Source organism: Engraulis encrasicolus, chromosome 16, assembly GCF_034702125.1.
Source record: "Engraulis encrasicolus isolate BLACKSEA-1 chromosome 16, IST_EnEncr_1.0, whole genome shotgun sequence".
Lineage (NCBI taxonomy): Eukaryota > Metazoa > Chordata > Actinopteri > Clupeiformes > Engraulidae > Engraulis > Engraulis encrasicolus.
Genome location: NC_085872.1, coordinates 14,622,047 through 14,644,887, shown reverse-complemented (window position 1 = coordinate 14,644,887; position 22,841 = coordinate 14,622,047). Strand labels below are relative to the sequence as shown.

At 42.0% G+C, this 22,841-nt stretch overlaps 2 protein-coding genes and 1 long non-coding RNA gene across 4 annotated transcripts; 1 reads left to right on the top strand and 2 right to left on the bottom strand.

The window, feature by feature from the left end:
• Positions 1-190: 190 nt before the first annotated feature.
• On the bottom strand, positions 191-1,511 carry LOC134465228 (uncharacterized). Its single transcript, XR_010038122.1, has 2 exons — positions 622-1,511; positions 191-458 (listed from the first exon to the last, which is right to left on the bottom strand). It is a non-coding gene; the product is annotated as an uncharacterized LOC134465228 (long non-coding RNA).
• A 3,183-nt stretch (positions 1,512-4,694) lies between these two features.
• On the top strand, positions 4,695-7,535 carry otol1a (otolin 1a). The gene is made up of 5 exons (XM_063218773.1): positions 4,695-4,930; positions 5,186-5,381; positions 5,539-5,638; positions 5,940-6,011; positions 6,567-7,535. Exons 1-5 carry the CDS (start codon positions 4,698-4,700, stop codon positions 7,445-7,447), a joined length of 1,482 nt encoding a protein of 493 aa, XP_063074843.1. The 5' UTR covers positions 4,695-4,697; the 3' UTR covers positions 7,448-7,535.
• Positions 7,536-13,587: 6,052 nt separating this feature from the next.
• On the bottom strand, positions 13,588-22,399 carry LOC134465224 (T-cell acute lymphocytic leukemia protein 1 homolog). 2 transcript variants are annotated; one of them, XM_063218771.1, is made up of 4 exons: positions 22,371-22,399; positions 19,576-20,126; positions 18,971-19,062; positions 13,588-17,674 (listed from the first exon to the last, which is right to left on the bottom strand). In XM_063218771.1, exons 2-4 carry the CDS (start codon positions 20,037-20,039, stop codon positions 17,163-17,165), a joined length of 1,068 nt encoding a protein of 355 aa, XP_063074841.1. In that variant the 5' UTR covers positions 20,040-20,126; positions 22,371-22,399; the 3' UTR covers positions 13,588-17,162. The 2 variants fall into 2 exon arrangements, with proteins under 2 accessions (XP_063074841.1, XP_063074840.1); XM_063218770.1 differs by lacking the exon at positions 22,371-22,399 and adding an exon at positions 21,329-21,419.
• Positions 22,400-22,841: the final 442 nt, after the last annotated feature.

The following is a 22,841-nucleotide window of genomic DNA, read 5'->3' as shown; positions in this document are numbered from 1 at the left end:
ATCCTGTTGGTAATCCTGTTAGCTGGTTCCTGCTCTGTGCAAGTTTTCTGTTGCCCAGTCTTGCACTTACGTCTATAGGCCTATATGTATAGGCATTCATTTCTTTATATGACCAGCACATGTTAAGACATTGACTAATAAAGCAGACTTGAATTGTTCATTAGGAAGAAGTTGAGACGGAGAGGTTGAACACTGTTTGTATAATAATGATGATTTATTAATCTTAGCACATGAAATCTCAAAATAAGCAGGTTGGGTTGCTTGAATAATCTTGAGCCTTGATAGGGTCACTCCGATAATCTTGCCACCTCCTCTTCGCCCACGGTCTCCATTGTTCCTACTTCATGGCCTTTGACTTGCCCATCTGCTTCCTTACGTCTAGCCCATGGCCCTCATGCTCATGCCTTGCTCGTCTGCTTGGAACACCAACACACACCTGCACACAAGAGCACAATCCACTCCACCGGCAACACACAACATTGAAATGGAGCATCCATATCCTGCTATAGAAAACCACATTGAGATTGTATGTGTGTACAAATGTTAATCATGCAGGCCACCCTCCAGATGTGTCTAGAATCAAATATATCAAGTTAGTGACACCATGCATCAACCACTTACTGACAGTTTGGTTACAGGTGAAAGGAAGTGCAGCAACACGTCAAGCTGTTTTTCTGATGTCCCGAATTCTGCATCTTCGACCTAAAAAGACATTAGATTAAAACTTTACTTTTCATACATTTTCACCCATGTGCAAAACCGTGTCTTATCTTTAGGCCTCGTGACTCTTTCAGACCGCCATGCAACCAAATCACAAAGCCTTATCCAAATACATCAAATCACTAACACGTATTCACATCTTTCATTTCGCCTGGTATCTTCTCCTGCGGCCTTGTGGCTCTGTATCTCCAGGCAGACTTGACCTGAAAGAGGTAAACAACATTCATACTGCACTAATTAAGTGACTCAGAGTCAGAGGTGTCAAAAGTAAAAGTAAAAAAAGAAACAAAGTTTCCTTCCTACACAAGTAACTTATCTGAGTAAACACAGTAGATCTGTGTACTTGTCTGGCGATCAGCTAACTGTGCACTGGTTGGATCAAGTTTATGGTGGGTCCTTGTCAGGTTTTCAGTGTTTTTTAGTACAGTCCATCTATCCCATTAGTTACAATGGAGTAAATGCTGTAACAGCTATGTAATAGGCCTACCATGTGCAAGTGTTGTAATTACACCACAAAAGTACTTTTACTTTTACTTTTGACATCTCTGCTCAGAGTTGAGTTAACACAGAAATGAAAACACGATTAATTAAAACATCATTACATAATTGGTCATAATTGGTTTCTGAAAACAAAGAAATTGTTAATCCGGGTTATGAGGTGAGGCCACCATCCCTTCCCCCATAGCACCAGCTAGATGAAATCAACAAGGTTAGGATATCATCAGATTCTGAAAGAGATCATGGTCATTTATTACGAATTATTTAAATAGAACATTCAAGAAAACAAAAAGGTTTTGCTGTTTACAAAAAAATAAATAGTTTTTTCTTCAAAACAAGAGGGACAACAGAACAGAACATTTGCCCTGAAATATACATCCCCCACCCAGCTATTTACAACTCCCCCCATCTAGAACATAACACTCCCAGCACAGCAGTAGCCAGGGGCCAGTCGTCGTCGGCATAAAAGCCGCGTAGCACGCGATAAAGACACTCTGCCGTGCAAGAATAGCCAACTAACACATGGCAAACACTTTACTTTGAAACGGCCTCGAAGAATAGCCATCAAACTGTGTGCCAAATAGTTAGCCACGTGTTATCGTTTAGCAACATAGTGCATATGCGACCAACGACCACGTCCATCGGATCTTTCGTTGACATTGGTGTAATACATTAGTGTTTAATGAAACAAATCTAAGGCACTCTCATTCTTGGTTTAAAAAGCTTTGAATACAGCTAGTTCACGATGGAACTGTTAATTAAAGTGTTTATTTCCATTTGCCGAAATACTTCTAAAGCTGAGATAACCGCGGTTTGTCAGTAAGGCTGGCTGGCTAGCACATTCAAGTAGGCTACATGCCACCAGCAAACAAACGAACGCAAGGAGACAGCCGAACAATATCGATATCGATGTGCAATACACAAAAAACACTGTTCGAAAATATTAAAACATCATTGATGACAAATACCATGGACGTGTATTTCTCACTTACTGTCATTGTATTTTCGTCTGCGAGGTTCGTTGTCCGCTTCGGCTACTTGCTTCGGCTGGCTGAGCTCATGCCGGTGACCCTATCAACTTGGACGGGAGCCTTGACGTCCCTGGGGACGTCCGCCGTTTGGAATGTCCCTGGGGACGTCCAACCAGCTTCAGCCTGCAGCCGACTGCTACTCCCCCATGGGGCTGTACGCTTCTCATAGAACTATCTGCCCGTGTGATTTTTTCCCTGGAAACAATGAAGTTGCGTTCGATAGATATGAGTAAGTGAAAGCATTTGCCGACACGTTTGCATCTTGTCAAGTGTTAGATTCGTGAAAATGACCCTTATTTCAACTATAGCAATGACATAACACGTGACAATCGACTTTACGGCACTACGCCATTTGTTTTGTAGTTTTAAGTCTGACTTCAGATGTCGATGTGTTTAAAGTTATGTTAGGATTGTTGCGGACACCTGTTATTTATTGCATTTAAGGTGGTGGAAAAGCGGCATGTGTACATGGGGTAAAGGAAATGACTGCGCTCATCCTTAAGAATTTGGGCACCTTCAATTTAACATGTTGGATGGTGGTGGGGGTTGAGGTGTGTGACCGTAGATGTCTCTGCTAGGAGGATCAGTCAGAGTACGTCTCTCGTCAGCTCTGGTCGTGAATAGTCGCAGAGATTCCTCAGCCAGCAGGTATTAGCCGAATGCTAGCGTGTTGCAGGACAAAACTAACACGTCTTTGGGAGAACAAAGCCATGTCAGGAACCTTAACTTCACTTCTAATACAACTTCCATGATAAGGTACAGAATGTGCACACATCTTTACAAACCAGAGAACAGAATCGTCACAAATCCCTGCTGAGCCATTTAGCCCAATAGGCTCCCATTCATCTTTTACTTGGCTGCGTGCGCCAACGGGGCTATAATGGGAGCCAATGACAGATGCCTATCTCATAGCTTAGAACATTTCTGACTATAGAGAGAATGGGCCACAAGGGCCTTTTCCAGTTTCCGACGCATGGTAGTGCGTCATTATTGGCAGCCTTTCCAAATGTAGTTTTGGAACAAACAGAAAACAAAGGAGTAATATAACACGGGTAAAAAAAAAACCTGGGGAAAAATCTTAAAAAATGTAAGCAATTCTCTCTGAAATGAAATTTGAGTTTTAAACAGAAAATATTAATTCCACATGTCCTTGAAATCTGAGAAAGAACTTTATAGTAGGCTATGTCCTTCTTTCACACACTTCTGTCATAGGCCTACACTACCATAGACCAGGCTGCAAATGCACTAATAGGCCTACAGCAAATGTGAAAAATAAACATAGGAAGCTACAAAAGTGTTATATTTCCCTCTCAACTGTTTCAAGCCAATAGTTGTATTGTAATGTATTACCTAGAGTATAAAAAAAGAGAAAAGGAAATGAAGGGAAAAAACTAAGAGCATATGTCAGAGCTGCTAGTATAAAACAACTTCCTCTTTAATAGTTAGTCTTCTGAATGGATATGGGTCTATTATCACTGATAGCACAGATTTCAGTTTTCCAGTAAATGTGTTCAATCCCTGGCACTGTTTAAAAGCTTGGTGTCTCTCTCTCTCGTACCCAGATAGCCTACTCCACTAACAAGACCGCACAGACCTTCTGAGGCGACTCTCCAGAGATGAAACTGTTAGCAGTGCTGAATATCAGGAACCCTTTTTTGAATTGGGATTGCCTTCTCTTCCATTTGAAAGATTGAAATGCCCTGTTGTTTCAGATGCCGTTTGATGTGCTGCCAGGAGGAGGGTGGATCACACTGACATGCGAAGGCCTAATCTCAACCCAGCTCTTAGAGGACCTGGATGTGGGTTTATGTAAACTCAAACACAGTAATGTTATTCAGCTCCCCACACCGTGTACTGACCATAACCTGTTGGTGTCAGCTAACAGAGGGGATACTTTTTTTTACCCCCTCCCACCTCCATCTTCTCTTTCCCTTTTGATCCTTGGGAAAATCATGACTTCCACAACCTGGACCTTACTTTGCATAGTATTAATTAAGGTTTCCTTGTTCTCTTGAGAATGAGTTGTGGCGCTTTATTTTTCATACACCGAAGAACAAAGAGTAGGGATGAAAAGAGTGACCATTGGTAGGACAACACAAGGCTGTCCTCATATGTCAGCTTTGGAGTGGCTGCCAGGGTCCCTCTGCTTCTCAAAACGCAGCAAAGCTTCTCCTTCCTATTGGCCAGAATGCTCCGTAATGGCTAAGGAGGAGTGGTTAAAAGGCAGCACTTTGGTTGTGTCTTCAGAATGGACAAATTAGGTGTGATTTGAGATCTTCATTTGTCTGTTAGCCAGTCCATCTGGCCGTCCCTGCCTGCTGCCTTGCTTGCCTGCTATCAGCACATTTGATGCAAACTGTTGTGTTAAGTTAACATTGACACACTGAGATGACCCAGAGCAGGACACTGTATTTTGTCTTCCTGGCGATGGCCTTACTGATCGTCCTGATGGCGACCCAGACGTCTGCGGCGGCGAGAACCACTCGATGGCCCAAACCCAAGCACACCAAGAAGCCCCCACGGGGAGGCAGTGGTGGGGGGCCCAGGCCCGGGGGGCAAGGTGGTGTTCCCCCTCGCCAGGGTATCCACCAGATTGCCACCACGAGCCCCTCCAGCACGGCCGGGACAGAGGAGACCACAGAGTCCATGATGGACGGGTACTCCTCTTCCCCCACTGACAGGTGGAGTTTGCCTATTACAAGTTAGTGAATGATGTAGTCTTTTTTGGGGAATTTGGGGGATAAGAGGAATGCTGTGTGACGTGGATGAGGAGGAGAAGTTGGTGTTGAGGCTGTGAGGAGGGAACTGTTTTTTTTTTGTCTTTTGTTTTTCTCTGCTAGAAAAAAAATGATGTTCTGACGGCTCTGTAACAATTTGACTTTTGGTCCAATAAAGGACTTTTTAAACCTCAAACCTCCTCTTCCCCCCACTGACAGCACCACGTACTCTGTCGATGCCTACTCCACGGATTACCACACGGAGGCCTCCATGGTGCCGGCCGGGGTGTTGCCGGAGAACTACACGCTGGACTATAACGAGTGCTTCTTCAACTTCTGCGAGTGCTGCCCACCTGAGAAAGGACCACCAGGGCCCGTCGGGGAGAGAGGGCCACCAGGTACTGATGTAAATAAAATCTGAAAAAAAGACAAGATTGGATTCTATGACTCTGTTTGGTGTTTAATTACTATAGGGATTATCTATAATCGAACAAAACACTGAGAAGTATTTGTAGGATCGCTGCAAAAATGAGTTCAGAAATAATGACAGGCAAAGTAATGTAATGATTTGTATGATTCCAGGACCACCAGGCGAGATGGGTCAGCTAGGCCCAATAGGACCGGCTGGTCCGGCAGGTGTCCCAGGCACACCAGGACCTCCTGGAAACAAAGGTAAACGCATCTTAAAGTACATAAATATACAATAATGTACACTGATTACACCACCTTACACACAAAGGGACATTTGACATTTGGATTTAGTCTTTCTTCGTTTGCTCAATGTTTCAGGAAAGATTACAGATGTTTTTGGCTCAAATGTTAAAATTACACATTCTTTTTATTGATTTGCCTTAAAAAAATGTCAGAAGAAAAGCCTGTAATTATGTAACAAAATATTTATTAGATTGTGTTTAGATGTTACATTTCACTTCTGTCTTTAATTTGTCTTCAATCTCTAATCCTGTTATTGCAGGAGAAAAAGGAGACCACGGCGAAGCAGGTGTACCTGGTATTCCTGGTATTCCTGGAAGACCTGGGGATAAAGGTGCCATTCATATTTCAGAAAAACATCGTCCCTTATCATCTACTGGAATAATATTTGTGTAATTTATCTATTCTGCATGTGCAACAAATATCAAATCTTGCTTTCTCTTAAAAAGATTTTTGCATTTTTGATTGTTTTCTTGCTTAGGACAGTGGCAATAGTACAATAGCAATAGTGCTCGATTTCCACAATGCAATGCCGCCTTTTTGTTAAGGGTGTAAATCGCAGCCTCCATGACGATACGATGCGGTATCGATTTCTTAAAGCAGGGATTTGATTCTTTTCGATACTTATTAGATCGATAAGAATTCCCCACGATACGATTCTTATCGATTAGATTTTTGCCAATTACTTTTCCACTACTATTATGTTATTGAGCTAGGCTAGGGCATTAGACAGGAGCCAGCGATCCAATTATTTTCGATTCTTAAGGTTGCCCCACGATACCATGTGATTCGATTAAATCGCCTGTCGATACATCGATGCTGATGCATCGATATATTTCGATTATTATTTACACCCCTACTTTTTTGTTCCATGTTTGCGTGTGAACAGGTGGTGCAGGCCTGAGCGGTATGAAGGGAGACACAGGCCCTCCCGGGATGAAGGGAGCCCAGGGGGAGAAAGGAGACAGAGGGGAGCTCGGAAGCAGGGGGGAGAAGGGGGATCCAGGAGGCGTCGGGTTGATGGGAGCGCCCGGATTAGACGGAATGAAGGGAGAAAAGGGGGAGAGAGGGGAAGTGGGAGAGTGCCTACCTGGAGAGAAGGGCGAGAGGGGTGAGATCGGACCAAGCGGGCCAAGGGGAGAGACTGGGGTTCCTGGAAGGAACGGCACCCAGGGCCCTCCGGGGGCTGATGGTCTGCCGGGCCATGAGGGGTCTCCAGGGGTCAAAGGGGACATGGGGCCCATGGGCCCCCCAGGCCCCCCGGGGCTGAGAGGGCTACCAGGAGCCAAGGGTGCCAGAGGGCCCAAAGGCCCCCGCGGCCAGAGAGGACTGAAGGGAGCCAAAGGGGACAGTGCGGTGCAGGCTCGCTCTGCCTTCAGTGTGGGTCTTTTCCCCAGCCGGTCTTTTCCTCCTCCGGGCCTGCCTGTCAAATTCGACAAGGTCTTCTACAATGACGAGGGCCACTGGGATCCTGTCACCAGCAAATTCAACTGCACACACTCGGGCGTGTATGTGTTCTCGTACCACATCACCGTCCGTAACCGGCCCCTCCGTGCCGCCCTGGTGGTGAATGGCGTGCGTAAATTACGCACGCGCGACTCGCTCTATGGTCAGGACATCGATCAAGCCTCCAGTTTGGCGGTGTTCCGGCTATTGCATGGAGACCAGGTGTGGCTCGAGACTCTCCGGGACTGGAATGGAGTCTACTCCAGCAGCGAGGATGACAGCACCTTCTCCGGGTTCCTCCTTTACGCCGACGTGCAGGACTGACCATGACGCTCTCTGACTACTGTTGATGCTGTTGCTGTTGCTAATCCTATATTGTGTACACCATAGTCATGAGTGCAAGAGTTATGCTTAGTACTCCTCTTGCAACTCAGCACAACAGCGTAAAACAGAGTAAATGAAATAATGGTGTAATGTGACTGATCACTAGTGTGTCGCATCACACCCACAATATATATATATTTATCCATGTCAGTTGAAATAAAGATTTTGTGTTGCAAAATCTGTTGTGTTAATTCAATTCAATTTAACTGCATGCTTATCAACAACTATTCAAATGGAGGCCCTGGGGCCAGATGCGACCCTTGGGTGGCAAGGTTCTGGCCCCCATAAGGTCAGAACAAAGTGAAAACAAATAGTGTGCTATCTGTGGCCATACATAATTTGCGATCAATAACACTTCAGGTTGGGGATATCTCTACTATGCATTCATATGAGAGTGAAATTACATCTAAAACTGTGTCATAAATACAGTAGACCATTCTAAGTAAGAAATAGAGAAGCAAATATCTGTTCTGTCTGGAAAGCCATCCGCTTGTTTCGCACCTTAACCTTAGACACTGTGCTGCTTGCAGTTATTTTACAGATTCTTCACTGGAAGGAATTTGAAAAACTGGCCCTCGGTGACTTTGAATTGAATTGCTGTAGGTGCACCATTCAGCACTTTTATTCTCTCATAACTCATATTAGGGTATTATGGGCAGTCACTAAGCAGTTAGGGCGTCAGACTTGTAGCCAAAAGGTTGCCGGTTTGACTCCCGACCCACCAGGTTGGTGGGGGGAGTAATTAACCAGTGCTCTCCCCCATCCTCCTCCATGACTAAGGTAACCTGAGCATGGTACCATCCCACCGCACTGCTCCCTTGATCAGTGCGGTGAGTTGAGGGCACAGTTGAGGGCACAGTTGAGGGCTGCCCCCTTGCACGGGTGAGGCATAAATGCAATTCCGTTGTGTGCAGTGTGCAGTGTTCATTTGTGTGCTGCGGAGTGCTGTGTCATAATGACAATGGGAGTTATAGTTTCCCAATTGGGCTTTCACTTCACTTTCATATTACTGATGTTTATCCACTAGGGGGCAGAATGAGGCTTCAGTCATACAGAAATGAAACCACTTGGAAAGCACATTGCATGCAGTATGCATGTCCACCAACACACAGGCCTAATAACATTCCATCCATATCAATTGAGAAGAGCTATAATAGCTGTAATTGGAGATTAGATTAATGCACATTCGCTACACAGAAACACTGACATTTGAACAAACAATATTGATTCAAATGAAGCATGCCAAGCAATGTTTTCAGGAAATGTATTTCAGGAAATAAGTAAAGAAAATAACAGTGTGAGAGAGACAAAATGGTATGTGTTGTTGTGAGATAGTGAATGTTAAAAAAAAAAAGACTGACAGGCTTGTACAGTTGGAGTTAACATGTGGCCTGTTCATATTTAACTTCTGGGCAACTTTTTCGTCTTTAAAGGGACACTGTGCAGGAAATGGTCAAAAAAGGTACTGCAACTATGCTGCTCATTGAAACTGGGCTGCCTATTGCCAAATTTGATCTTTACATGAAAGTTTACTAAGTAATAAACAAATATTTTCTAGTATGGTCCAAGTACAGTCGTTTTTGCAGCTAAAAATTGCTATTTTTGGAAATTCAAAATGGCGGACCATGGAGAAGATTCCCCTTTTCATGTATGAAAAGTGTAGTTTTTCCAGTCATAATGAATACTTAGAATTTGATGCTGGTGGTAAGTATTCATGAAAAAGGTAACATTAGTGAATGGGCAGCATGAATTCTGGAAATAAACAACTAAACATCTCACACAGTGTCCCTTTAACTTCTAAATCCTTTTATTCTTCAATGACAGTGAAACATGGTTTCTGTCACATAATTATTTCATAGTATGGTCAATATCATAAAGAATAAACAAATACTTTAGATTTAATGTTTCTGTTATTATTTCTGACGCCTGGAGGATCTTATCCATACAGCATGTGTTGACATACAGGGGTTTAACAAAATAACTGAGACACCTGTCATTTTAGTGAAGTTTTATGGCTCAAGTAGTGGACCAGCCTGTTGGCCAATCTTCATTAATTGTACATTGCACCAATAAAGTGAAGTGTGAAGGTTCAATTAGCATGGTAAGAGCACAGTTTTTCCTCAAAATAATGCACACAACATTACAGTTACAGTATGTTTTTTTAGAGGACAAGCCTATTGGAACAGCTGAGTAATGAATGTACAGTCCCCGAGTGAAAAGTTTAACTGGGCAAAATCAATCATTTGACCTTAGAGTATGTATTTCACCTCCTGAAGAAGAGAGTGAAGGGAGAAAAGCCAATAAAACTCACCAGAACAATTTAAACAAACAAGAACTGAAAGAAGTTAAAGAGTAAAAGCCTGCGATATCATCACCAATGAATATGTAATACACCATTTAGTGATGTCTATGGGTAGAAGAAGTTATTGCAAACAAGGGGAATGGCAATAAATATAACATTTTATTTCCTTTATGATTATCTGTTCCAATACTGTTGCTCACATGAAATATGATGTGGTATGATACAAATAGTGATAAATCCCCAAAAAACTAACACATCTAGATTTAAATATCAGGAAATAACAGCTGACATTTGGAACTTTTGTTTCATACTCATCTTTTGGCCTCAAACCCAAATGTCTTCAATGGTCAACAAAAACAAGAAAATGTGACTTAATATTCCAAAACTGTGTGTGTGTGTGTGTGTGTGTGTGTGTGTGTGTGTGTGTGTGTGTGTGTGTGTGTGTGTGTGTGTGTGTGTGTGTGTGTGTGTGTGTGTGTGTGGGGGGGGTTATGTGAGTCTGTGATACATCTTTGAACTTCTCTCTACTACTCTACTTCTAGTGAGAGAGAGAGAGAGAGAGAGAGAGAGAGAGAGAGAGAGAGAGAGAGAGAGAGAGAGAGAGAGAGAGAGAGAGAGAGAGAGGGAGGGAGAGATTGTGCGCGGATGCTTGTGTGTGTCACCAACATGTAAAAGGTGAATACCATGTTGCATCACAACTCAGAAACCATACAAAACATTGCTAATGGGTTTAGACCAACCGGAACCGGAAAATATATTTGTTGTATTCATTATGGGCTTTGAAGCTAATTGTGTCACACTTTCTGTGAAACATATCCGTGCCGTTTTCTTTTGTATTGCCTTACACATGGCAAACGTAATTCACAACCAATAAAATTAAGTGGAATGTCCACAGACTTACTTAGTTCTATTCTTTTATTCGTCACAAACAATCAAATGCTTTTAAACTGGCACACTTTATCAGATTCGAGTATAGCTAGACATGTCATAGGCTACAGTACCTAAAGGAAACACAGGTCTAACGTAGGTCTGTCTGCATAGTTCTTCGGAAGAGTACATTACATGCTTGAAAAGGTTCACTTGGGGTGAGTAAAAGCATTGTACAGCAGCAAGCGTGTGGACATCCCACTATATTTTATATTATTACGGTTTTACTTTTTGTCTGACACCTATTTTTTGGATATACGCGCCAAGAGCACTTTACTCTTTCATCCTATGTGCCAGAAATGTTGAGATAATGCTTTGCAGTTTTGGAATGTCAGGATGATGATGATGGTTTTTTGTGAAACTAAGGTGTCAGTACAACACACGCCTCCAGAGTCAGACGTGTGATGGTTGTTCATGAGAGAAGGACCCTTCAATACTTAGCACACCTTCATCTCTGTTTTCCCAGTTACTTTTGATTTTAGGTGGACAGAAACTGTTGATAAGAATCAAGATTAAAATCAGATGGCTAAATATCCTGTCTAAAATTAATCATCAGTCTTGTGCATATTAATTTAGTCAATAAGTCTCTGATGACTATTATATACATGTTCTATTCTATTCTGTTCTATTCTATTCTATTCTACTCAGTTCTATATCTTTTCATGACACCATTCCAGAATGACTAACTCCTGGGTTCATTCCTTTTCTATGCCACACATTTTCACATTTCTCTGAAAGGAAGATGTTTCAGGAACATCACTCACTCTGCCATCTTCACTTTGAAAGTAGGAATGTGCCCATCTGCTTGAAATAACGCACAAGATGAGGACTCTACAACAAGACATACCATGGTGTCGCTTAAGCAGAGATCTTACCAAACACCAGAAAACCAATGGCTGTATGACCCATCAAGGAGATTCACATGACTAATGTCAAAGAGAATACAGCACCCCAATTTTACCCCATTTCACTTGTTTTTACTATTAATCATGATTTAATTAGGATCTCAAAGCTTCTGCTTCCAGCCATATATTTGTAAAGCTGTGACACTAAATATATGGTGTTTTTTTAAGTAACCCATACGTGCAGTATGTAATATATAGGCCAGCATATCTATTTTATAAATGTGCTCAGGTGTAGACTACCTGTGACTAAGATAATGGTTACAATGAAAGAGCTAATTGCTCATGTAAAAAAAGAAAACCAAATCAATTCATCCAGTCATCCAGCATCACCCAAAGAAGAGAGATGGATTTCACTATCAGGAAATGGGACAGGATGTCTGCCTAGGTGTCTAACCCCCCAACCAGAGATGAAACATGTCTGAATTGCAGTTACCCATGGCCATACCCATACCCAAAGACATGGGGAATGGGGATCAATACAAGTAACATATAGATGTCTCTTGCCATTATTTAGTGTTAGAAACAAAAACTGAAAAAAATCCATTTCAATTCATATTAAATGCTAAATATTTCAGCAATATCAAATTACCTATGTTGTAGACAATTTACTTAATGGTGAAAATCATGTAGACCTATGGGACATGTTATGACTTATTCATCAAAAGCAGATCACATAATAAACCTTGAAAATGATGTAAATGTCATGCAGCTCTGCGCCTGCATTTGAATCACTTCTTCATGTTCTGTGGTAATGCACTCGCCTACTGAAATACAGTACAACTCTATACCTTATACTCACATACAAACAGTACACAGCCCCTATGCATTGCTCGCACTATCAGTCAAGATTACAAAATATAATCTGGGGAAAATTAAAGATGTATATGCTTTTCCTCTATTAAATCATTGACATGTTTTACAAAAATGCTAGCCCATTGACGAAAATTATTTTCTGTATTTAATAGTGAGCAATTCCATAGTCTTCAATGTTTGAAAGTATGTGTGGATCATATACAGTGGTGATGACTGTGTTCTGTACATATATGTAGATGTGCATGTGTATGTGCGCAAATTTGTTTGTTTGTTTGTGAGGGTGTGTGTGTGTGTGTGTTTACGTGTGTGTGCAGCAGCAGAGAGGGAGAGAGAGAGAGGGTTATTCTCATATTGAAGTAAATAAATGTGTAGGCAGTGTAATCTCTATCTGGCAGGCAGGACTCCCTGTGTGGAATCCAGTATATTGTTCCTGCAGCGCGGCTGATAAAGCCTCATTAGCATACTGAATCACTTGGCAGCGCAGCGCCAGCCACACTGCCTCCCATCTGCAGAGCCCTGATAAATCCACCACTACCTCCTCCTCCTCCTCCTCCTTGCCTGCCTCTCCCTCCCTTTTCTCACCCCCCTTTCTTCTCTCCCTCCGTCCCTGTCGCTCACTCTCTCACTCCAGCAGACCTTTCCTACTCTTCCATAACTGCCCTGCTTTACTGCTCATGCTTGTGTGCACATGTCTTTAGCCTTTCCCAACATAGCCTTTTCTGATATTGCTTTTAAACACAGCAGGTATCCTACATTAATATCAGGAAAACATCTATCTTGCTTTCCAGTTATGAGCATATAAGCAACGTAATTGTCACACATTTAGTTTGAAGGTTTCCCCAATATTTGGGATGCCTGGAGGTTAGTGTCTATACAATGGCAGGATATCCTGCTGAGTGCTGACCTTCACAGGAAGTCGTCACTTGGTAAAGGAAGTGAGAACTCTGCTTATGGATTTCACAGCAGAGGTATGAGGCTGTCTCCAGGTACAACTGTTTCTGGATGACTTGAAATGAACTTACTGTTGAACAATACAACCAAACATGGTATCTATTCTGTCAAAACCAGTAATGTACACTGTGTATGTAGTCTGAGCACATTGTCAACATAAACACTTTATTTTTTTATTTTATACAAATACCTTTTTTAGTATTGCATAACAATATACCTATACTGTATTTATCAAAGAACAAACAGTGTTGCTTATTTGTATGTTTATTACAAAACTGACAAAGCTTTAAAACATAAAATAATGCTGCTGTGTACCTAGAGTAAACTGACTACAAAGAGGCCTAAAGAAATGCCACAATCATCAGAAGAAAATATTTAGGAATGTGTAAATAGGAGGAATGTACCATCATATATATGTACGCTAACATTAAAATTGTAAAAAAAAAAAAAAAAAAAAAAAACTTAAATAAGAAATCAACATTCTCTTTTGACCTTCTCTGTGTACCTTACAGGTCATCAGGAACTATTTTTGATCTTTTAACATCAAAGTATAGCCTTCGGTATCATTATAATTATACAGCAATAGCCCAGAGCCTTGGGAAATAACTTGGATGACAAGTGGTACTGAAAACTATGCCGACTCAAGATGAAGTCCTGAATTGGAAAGAATACAAAGACCTCCTGACTTCAACTATCTCCATTACAGGGACTATGTACACATTCTGCCCCGTACTTTGCATTTTTTTAGATTCTCAGTAAATTTACAGATCATGAAATTACCACATTGAAAGGTTATTTACATGTAATACCAATTTAGGAAGCACCCAAATAATTTGTGCTGTTGTCTGGACAAAAAAACATGATTATGTGAAAAATCAGTCTGAAAATAGCAAGTTAAGGTAGAAAACCTTAAATTGATCAAATTATACTCCTGGTCAATGTGTTAAATGTGTCAAACATCTCTTCATCAAAGACATCACTGTTCTTTACCAAACTAAGCAGGTCTGGGGTATAATCGCACCACTGCAATATGTCCAATATGTTCAAAGTAAATGTCATTTTCTCAAGTATTGAAAAAGGAAAAGATGGTGGAATGTCATGACAGAAATGAGTCAACTGTAGTGTTTGACTCTTAAAGATTTGTGGAACTGATCCAGAACTGCTCTTGCCTTATCCCTGTTGCCAAAATTGCAATTTTGGAAAACCGTGGCCCATTTTGCCAGATCTTGTCACATGTATGCCTGCACAAGAGTCACTTATATATGGAAAAGACTAACTTTACAACCACATACTGTACATTCTCACTACATAGTGAGTACTTCAAAGTAATGACTCTTGCATATTGGTACAGCAGTGGTTGTAACTGTTACAGTATTTTGTATACTCCTAGTCTACAGACTGCACGTGACATGTTTTGATGCGATTTGCATGCTTCTGTACCTTTCTGCGATCGAAAGTAAAATGGCGGTACCTATTTCATCGGGACTTGCTCTCGTTTCTAAGCTGTACTTTTCATTAAACATGGGGGATAAGTGTATGACTGCAGTGACAAAGAAAAACAACAACAACACAGGACAGGAGCAAAACTGCATTTGAATGCAAGGTATGTGGATAGGACACTTGGCTACCGGTTAGAGACAGGCAGAGACAGGCTGCTAGCTTGGGTCCCCATGGGACCGCCCCCCTGGGTAGATGCCTGCTCCTGGATTGGTCATGTGCATCTGCAATTGGACCTGCAAATAGCCCCATCAAATATCTCATGAGGTAATTTGCCAATGACAGCAACAAAATAATCCAAAATTATGAGCTCTGCAGAAAGCGATAAACAGGAGCATCCCCACACAAGCTGTCTGGACGTGTTTGGAATGACATGGCGTCCAGGCTAACGTTAAGCCTGTGTACAGATACATTATTTTGCCAATGGATCAATAACAGAGACTGCATTTATATTCACTCACAGATATCCTTTGTGACCTCCATCGCAGAGGATAAAAAGTTGCTTGGAAATAATGTGAATAAGAGTGTCATCTTTTGCTACTTAGAATGTAAATGTGGAAACTTGCACAATTTGTAGTGTGTGTGAGTGCGTGTGATTACACATTCACACAAAGGTGTAGGTTTGACATGGAAAGTGGTGGGGACATTACAATGGCAAACTGCCAGATATGCTCTTTTTGCATTAGATTTGTAATAATGTTTTGCATTATATTTAATAAGTGGCGGTGACAATCTAGGTTCATCTCAAAAGTGGTATGGACATGTCCCCACTCCCCACCATCCACATCTAAAATGACACCCATGCATGATTCACACATTAACTTAAGGTGAGGAAGAACACCCATGGCTGGGTAGTACATAGACACTGACATATTGCAGGGAAAGCACCGTTAAAAGACTTGTGCTTTTGTCTGATGACATTGTATATATGATCATATATTATTAGTTTAACGTCTTGTTTGTATTCAATTGCAAGCTTCTGAAATCGTATCCCTTTATCAACCTACTGCTTTCCACAAAAAGATTTACGTTAGCCTTGCTAAACCGAAAGCTTGGTACCATGCCAAATAGGTGTTTATTTGTTGTAAATATTATCCAGGCGTTAACAAACCAAGATAATATTATAATCCCCTTTTCAGTGAACCTCTATTCATTTTGTTTAGTTGACCAACACCTAAAGATATGTCCATATATATTAAGATTGAATTGGTATCGGCATAATGGAGAGTCACTGGAAGATGACTGACAGCTGTTCCGAGGGGGTGGTAAGGTTGTCAATGGCGATGGGTTTCTCTCTAGTTCCCCCTAAAAAGCACCATTGATCTTTGTTGCTACCTTGGCACTGAGAGGCACTGGGATGACAGGCTTCCAACATTTAAATCAGGGGTTGGGAATCTTTTTCCTTCGATGGGCCACTTCAAATTCATTCGAGGGCCGTAAAAGTCCTCCGAGGGCCTTACTATGAACACAAACCAGGATTTCCCCCTGAACCTTAGGTCTATATTGAAGGGAGTCAGCTTTAAAACAGACCCCGTCTTCTCAAGGTGCCCTGAATATAACGTAATGGTATTGCAAATGTATTTTCTAAGATTCTATGATAAAATATGTCATATTTCATGTGAAGCTGCATAACATTAAAATTACATCAGGGGACGAATAAAACGGCCTCAAGGGCCGCAAACGGCCCTCGAGACATAGGTTCCCCCATCCCTGATTTAAATGGACTAAATACAGAAACCTTTTCCAACACTGACACCTCCATCACTTGACACGATAACACACAAGTAAAATAGTGCCGTGGGTGATGCTTGAGCAACCGAAAGATGGGTATGTCATCTAAAGTTGGAAGTTTTCATACACAGATTTTTTACCAACTATTCACAGGGGGAAACATTAAAAATGTGAACTTTGTGCAGTGTCCAAAATTATTATGACATTGATTTTTTCTGCCAGCAGCATGGGGTAGACTAAGATTGTAGTGTAGGCTGCATGTACAGGCATCACGGAATGTCTCACATTGGATCTAACTTTCCTGGTCTTGTGTGGTAGGCTATGTCACTATTAGGAACAGGAGTTTGTTGATGTCAGTTTGGTAGATAAATTCTAAATGTCTCCAGATTGGGTATAAAGTGTATAGTTGTACAATGATCAGGACTTTTAGAATGACTTGGTGAACTGGCTTAGTGGGTGAGTCTCTTTACATATGCGTTGTTGGTATCCAGTACGTGTCTCCACTCCAGGGGTTTGCAACATGTTCCCCTCATCGCTGGCCGTGTCCGTCGTGTGTCCGTGTGGACCGCGGGTGCTGTGCTCCTCTGCTGAGCAGTACTGGTGGGTCGGCTGCAGGAGGAGAGTCCTGCTCCTCTGCATAGCCCTCCGAGCTGCCGTCTCCGTCCAGCAGGCTGCCACAGCTGGAGCCGGGGGAGAGCAGCAGCTCCTCTCTGGCCAGCACGCCGCCAGCCGCTCCGTCCACGCCGCAATTCACCACCCGGCCTTGCACCACGGCAGAGATCTCGCGGGCGTCTCCTCCTCCTTCGCCGGCCGCGGTCATCAGGATCCCCTCCGTGCCGCTGTCCTGGTCGCTCAGCAGCTTGGTGAGGAAGGTGATGTACTTCATGGCCAGCCGCAGGATCTCGTTCTTGCTGAGCTTCTTGTCGGGCGGGTGGGTCGGGAGAAGCTTACGGAGCTCTGCGAACGCCCCGTTCACGTTCTGCTGGCGCCAACGCTCGCGGCTGTTGGTGAAGATGCGGCGCACAATCTTTGGCTCACCAGCTGGAATGACAAGAAATATATTGACAAGGGAGGTCAAACCAATGACAAGCCAATGCGACTGCACATGTCAAGCAGCCAGTAGGATGATGTTGCAGTGTTCCTCAGCTCAATAACTCAAACAGGTCATAGGCAATACAAAGGGCAGGTTTGGAGGGCTACAGCGTTTGTCTTGGAAAGGTAGTCGAAGGTATCCAAGGCACTCTTCCAGTGGTTACAATAGCTTTAATAAACGTCTAAATAATTACACAAAGGTTAAAAAATGTGTTTCTGTAATGATTTAGCCGTTTTTTTTAAAGCTATTTTAACCATTAGAAGAGTGCCTTGGATACTTCAACTTCAGGTCATAGGCAATATTGACAGCTGGCCAGCTGGAAGACAGATGACGCAGATTAAAGGAATACTACATTAAGATTTTGTAGGACATCTAATGCAGAGCACAGTGGACCAGACAAAGAGAATATGGTCACTATGTTTAAGCTTCATTGGAAGATAACCAAGGATGATGATGATGTCTGATTTTCTGGAAGTGGAACACAGGTAAATACGTTTCCATACATGCTGGGTAAAGAATGAATTGTGAAGACAGTGTAAAACTGTAGACCCGAGTCATTCTGGTTTGTTGGACAATCACATAGAAGCACTTCGTAGACATCTGTGGCATTGCATGATAAAGTCTACAAAGGCATCTGCTGTAGAATGTAGTGCACCATTATAAAAACTATTTCAAATGAATAAAACACACTTCTTCATCCGTGTTATATTGAATGTGTGTTTTGCAATCTACAAAGGAATATATTGTAGAATGTAGTGCACCATTATAAAAAAAAACTATTTCCAATTAATAAAACACACTACTTCATCCATGTTCTATTGAGTGTGTGCTTTGTATTGACTGCGGCAAATTTGCCGTTTGGAACAGCAGTCAGCCAGCACCCCTTCCTAGACAAAATGAATGCAATCGTTTAGCCCTGCTGTTTAGTGAAGATTATGGAGAAGAGCTGCATATTCTGGATATCGCTAAACCTTGACCTGAATAAATGCATGACACACTCACACATGGCAAACCTATTGGTGTGTCAGGAGGAGGTATTTACATCAATACAACCAAGTCTGTGAAACATGCGGTTGTGTTGAATACCAGGAGCAAGCAAATGACTGGTTGAACTGAAGATGCAAAAAAAAAATGCACAGTGGTGGAGGGTGGTTTTTAAGGTGGTGGCGGAGAATTTGGACAATGGATAACAACACAGCAGAGTTGCACCTTACCATACTTATAAAGATCTAAAAATCGCCTACCCTCGTCGAGTTCAACCTCGTAAGGCGTAGGTCTGCGCTTTACCCTGCTACCAGGGTACATTCCATACTGCTCCAACTCACCGCCAAAGGCACTGACAAGATTGGAGAAAAGTCTGAGTTAAGCACACTGGAACACAACATTGAATACAGACATACAATCTTATAGGTAGGTAGGTTCATTATAGGTATCATAGGTACTTATGCTACAGTATATGTCACATACATACTCCACACATACACACAGTTTGCACAGACATAGGCATTATTTAGATTAAAATGAGTGCATGAGGACAAATCCATACACACAATGAGATATTAAGGTGACACACACACACACACACACACACACACACACACACACACACACACACACACACACACACACACACACACACACACACACAGTACACTTCCTTAATGCATTTACATTAGCATGGTGAGGACATTATTTACCATTCTGTATTTCCACGGGTAGCCTACTATGTCGCACCTTGCATAAGACAGGAATGGGTAATTTCTTACCGCGCATTGCTTGCAATACTGCTGCATTCTGACTGACCGAAGCCCAAACAAAATGTACATCTGAATCCTTGACAATAACTCACCTGTTAATTGTGGCGAGCGACTGCGTAACGTTATTGTAGAGCATCGCTCTGGCCGGGAGAGGGAAAGCGGTAGGGCTCAGCTGAACCATTCGAGTGTCGTTTGGCGCGTCTCGGTGCGGCAGGGGCAAAGAAATAGGTGGCCTGCACAGTTCCGTTGTCTGCACCTTGTGGTGGTCTGACCAGTGGTTTCTTCCTTTTATATCATCTCTCCTGGTGAGTTCAATCACTGGTACTTCCTTTTTTAGATGGTGGGCGTAAGCTGTTCCCTTGGCATCACCGTTTAGGATGCCAATCCCGCTAGGCGGTTTATCAGACACCTCTTGTCTTTTGGATATGTCGTTTGAACTTGGATCGTCTTGGTTTTCATCCTCAGCAACCCTGATGACTGAATCCTGCGTCAACGAACCACTGGCCTCTGCACTTGGACTTTTCCTGCAATTCCCGGCTTCCGATTTGTCTTTCATTCTCTCAAAATATGGCGCAACAAAAAGGACAATTAATTCGTAATCGTTGTTCAGCTTGTCTCCATATGCACAGAACTGAACACCACTCTAGAGGATGAGGAAAGGATATATCTTCTGTTAGGCTGCATGTGCCAACTTGTTTAAAATAGGGCAAACATGTCGCAAGCAAAAAAATAAATAAATCGGGGCAGCAGAGACTTTGTCAGGCGATAATGTGTCATTAACCCTGTTATATTTCCAGGAAAAATATTCCAGTCGTGCGTAACCGCAGCCCTATGCTTGTGTTCAATTTCACATAAAATGCAAACATTGATCGGATACTAACCCACACCTCTGATACGACGAAGTTGTATTATTTTCTATATATCTACCCTAGATTATTAACCCCAAATTCAGTTTTACATACCAGATTGAGTCACACCGGAGAAGTTGTGCCAACGTTTTCCTTTACCCCCTCTGTGGTTCAGAGGGTTATCAGAACCTTATCAGCCAAAAGTTATTTTACACACTAACGGCTAACACAAACCCGTTGTTATTATGGAGGACCTGCCCAAACTGTAAGATATTCGTTGGTAGCTATTTCGTGGGAACAGGGCTAGCCAATTAATTGTTGTTTATGGCACACTGAACCAGTGCATGCAACGGTGGCTGACTGAAACGATGGGCACACTAAAATCATGTAGTTTGGCACTGGGCTACGACATGGCAATTCACCTCACTTTCCCTCTTGTTTTTCTTCTTCTGCCTAATCGTGTTTATTAGGCTACCCTAATTGTGTGGTCCACCGGCATTCGATGGATTCTCGTGCCCTTGCATAATATAAAACAGAAAGTTGTTGTTGTTTTAGCCTAGATGTTGATGTTACATTTTAATCAGGCAAAACTATGCAAAACGTCTAGAAACCCAGGTGTCGGGCTCCCAAACGCAAAAAATCCGTTCGTTTTACATTCACTTTCAAGGTTCGATGTAAGATTATTCCTTTTCGTTCGGTAATATAAAACGAAACGACGCTTTGAAGGGGTGCCAATATGGGTTTCAAGAGAAAAATATTTCGATTATAGATTTATTTCCGAGAGGTTTCCAACACTAAGATGACAACAAAACGCCTTAAATGGAAACAAATGACAGGCCTTGTTGTCTTTAATAAGCTATGTCTACACGGTCAGGCCTGTTTTTCATGGACATTAACAGCTATTCATGACACATTAGCAAAATACTACATATTTTAGCTCAGATTTTTTTCAGTCTCTCCAAGTTAAAGGTAGTTCAAATTAAACATGTGAACTTACAAATGCCGACGTCATATTTCTTCTAATGTGCAAGAAGCCATTTTGTTTGGGGGTCATCCATGTCTAAGATTTTTGGAGCTAGTGAACAGGGCTACTGACTGGAACTGGAAGTGAGGTCTGTGCAATTCCTCATCGAGTCCAGCCCGCTGCGCGGCATGGGGAGCGGAACAAGGGCGCAATATGGCAAGGCAAGATAAGCGACCGCGCCGTGGCCATCTCATACTCGACAAGCGTCAGAACCTCTATACGAGAAATCATTCATTGTTATTGTTCCCATTTTACAACGACCTGTCAAAAATAGGGAATTGAACGATATGGTTAGCATTTATGGGTTTTAAAAAAAAATCCTCCACATAGAAGTCTGCATTAAAGTTAACCCGTAATACAAATAAAATCTAACAGCAACAAATGTACAAATGTAAATGCTTTGAATCAGTGGGCGTAGCTATTGCAGACTAAATTTATTTTATTACTATAGGCCTATACAGTAGCCTATTACAGGAAAAAAAATAAAGTAAAAAAAAAAACAAAAAAAAACACCTGGCCTGATATAAGCAATTTGCCTGATGTCTATCCTCCTCTGTGGATTTTGAGTACATTACTTTATTACGCACAACTCTGCGCCAATTTCATATTTATTATTACAACTTATTTTCTATCCTGTACCGAAATGCATTTAATATCTCCAGCTGTAATGTGCTCTGTAGTTCAGTCTGTCTTGATGTAGGCCTATTGCAGGCAAAATTCAGAGATTGGTTCAGATATATTTTTTCGACGGTTTACACAGCACAATATTGTAGCCAAATAATCAGTTGATCCAACCCTACACCAGATTATGATTACGAGTTAGTGAAATTGTGTAGCGCGTCCACGGGCATGGGGATAAACCATGGTACCTCACTTGCAGGCAAGATAAGGCTCCATCAGACCAGGCATATTCTACGCTGTCAATAACATATCACCGTGGTGTATTACGCGCGGTGCCATTACGCAGGCCTATTCAAGAGAATGCGTTCCGCTAAAGAACCATCCTATTGTTTACCTTTCCTTTCAACTCAGAGAAAGGGACGGGGTTGGTTATGATGACGATGATAAGATATCTCTTCTTTGCCGATCATTCTCGAGTGTCCAAATGTCGACTTAGCCTACTGGCTTTTCGTTTATCACATGGTGCAAATGAGATGGGTGATTTGGGTATCTTTGGGTTTTAGCCGTCCTCTATACAGCTAAAAATATGTAAGTGCTATGTACAGAACAACTTTTGTATGTCATTGTGAATGTAAATAGGCTTTTCTTAACAAAGAGCACAGGATGTGTCAAATCACCACAAATCATGTTATTTAAATGTTAAGTCAAATGGGATTCATTTTATCCAATTACTATGGTATGAAGTCACTTACAAAGGTTGTTTTTTCTTGACGCTTACATCAAGGAAATGACACACAAATCAAGTGTAGGTTGTGAGTGTGTTAGGCAGAGACAGTGGCATTAACAATACTCCAGGCAACAGAAG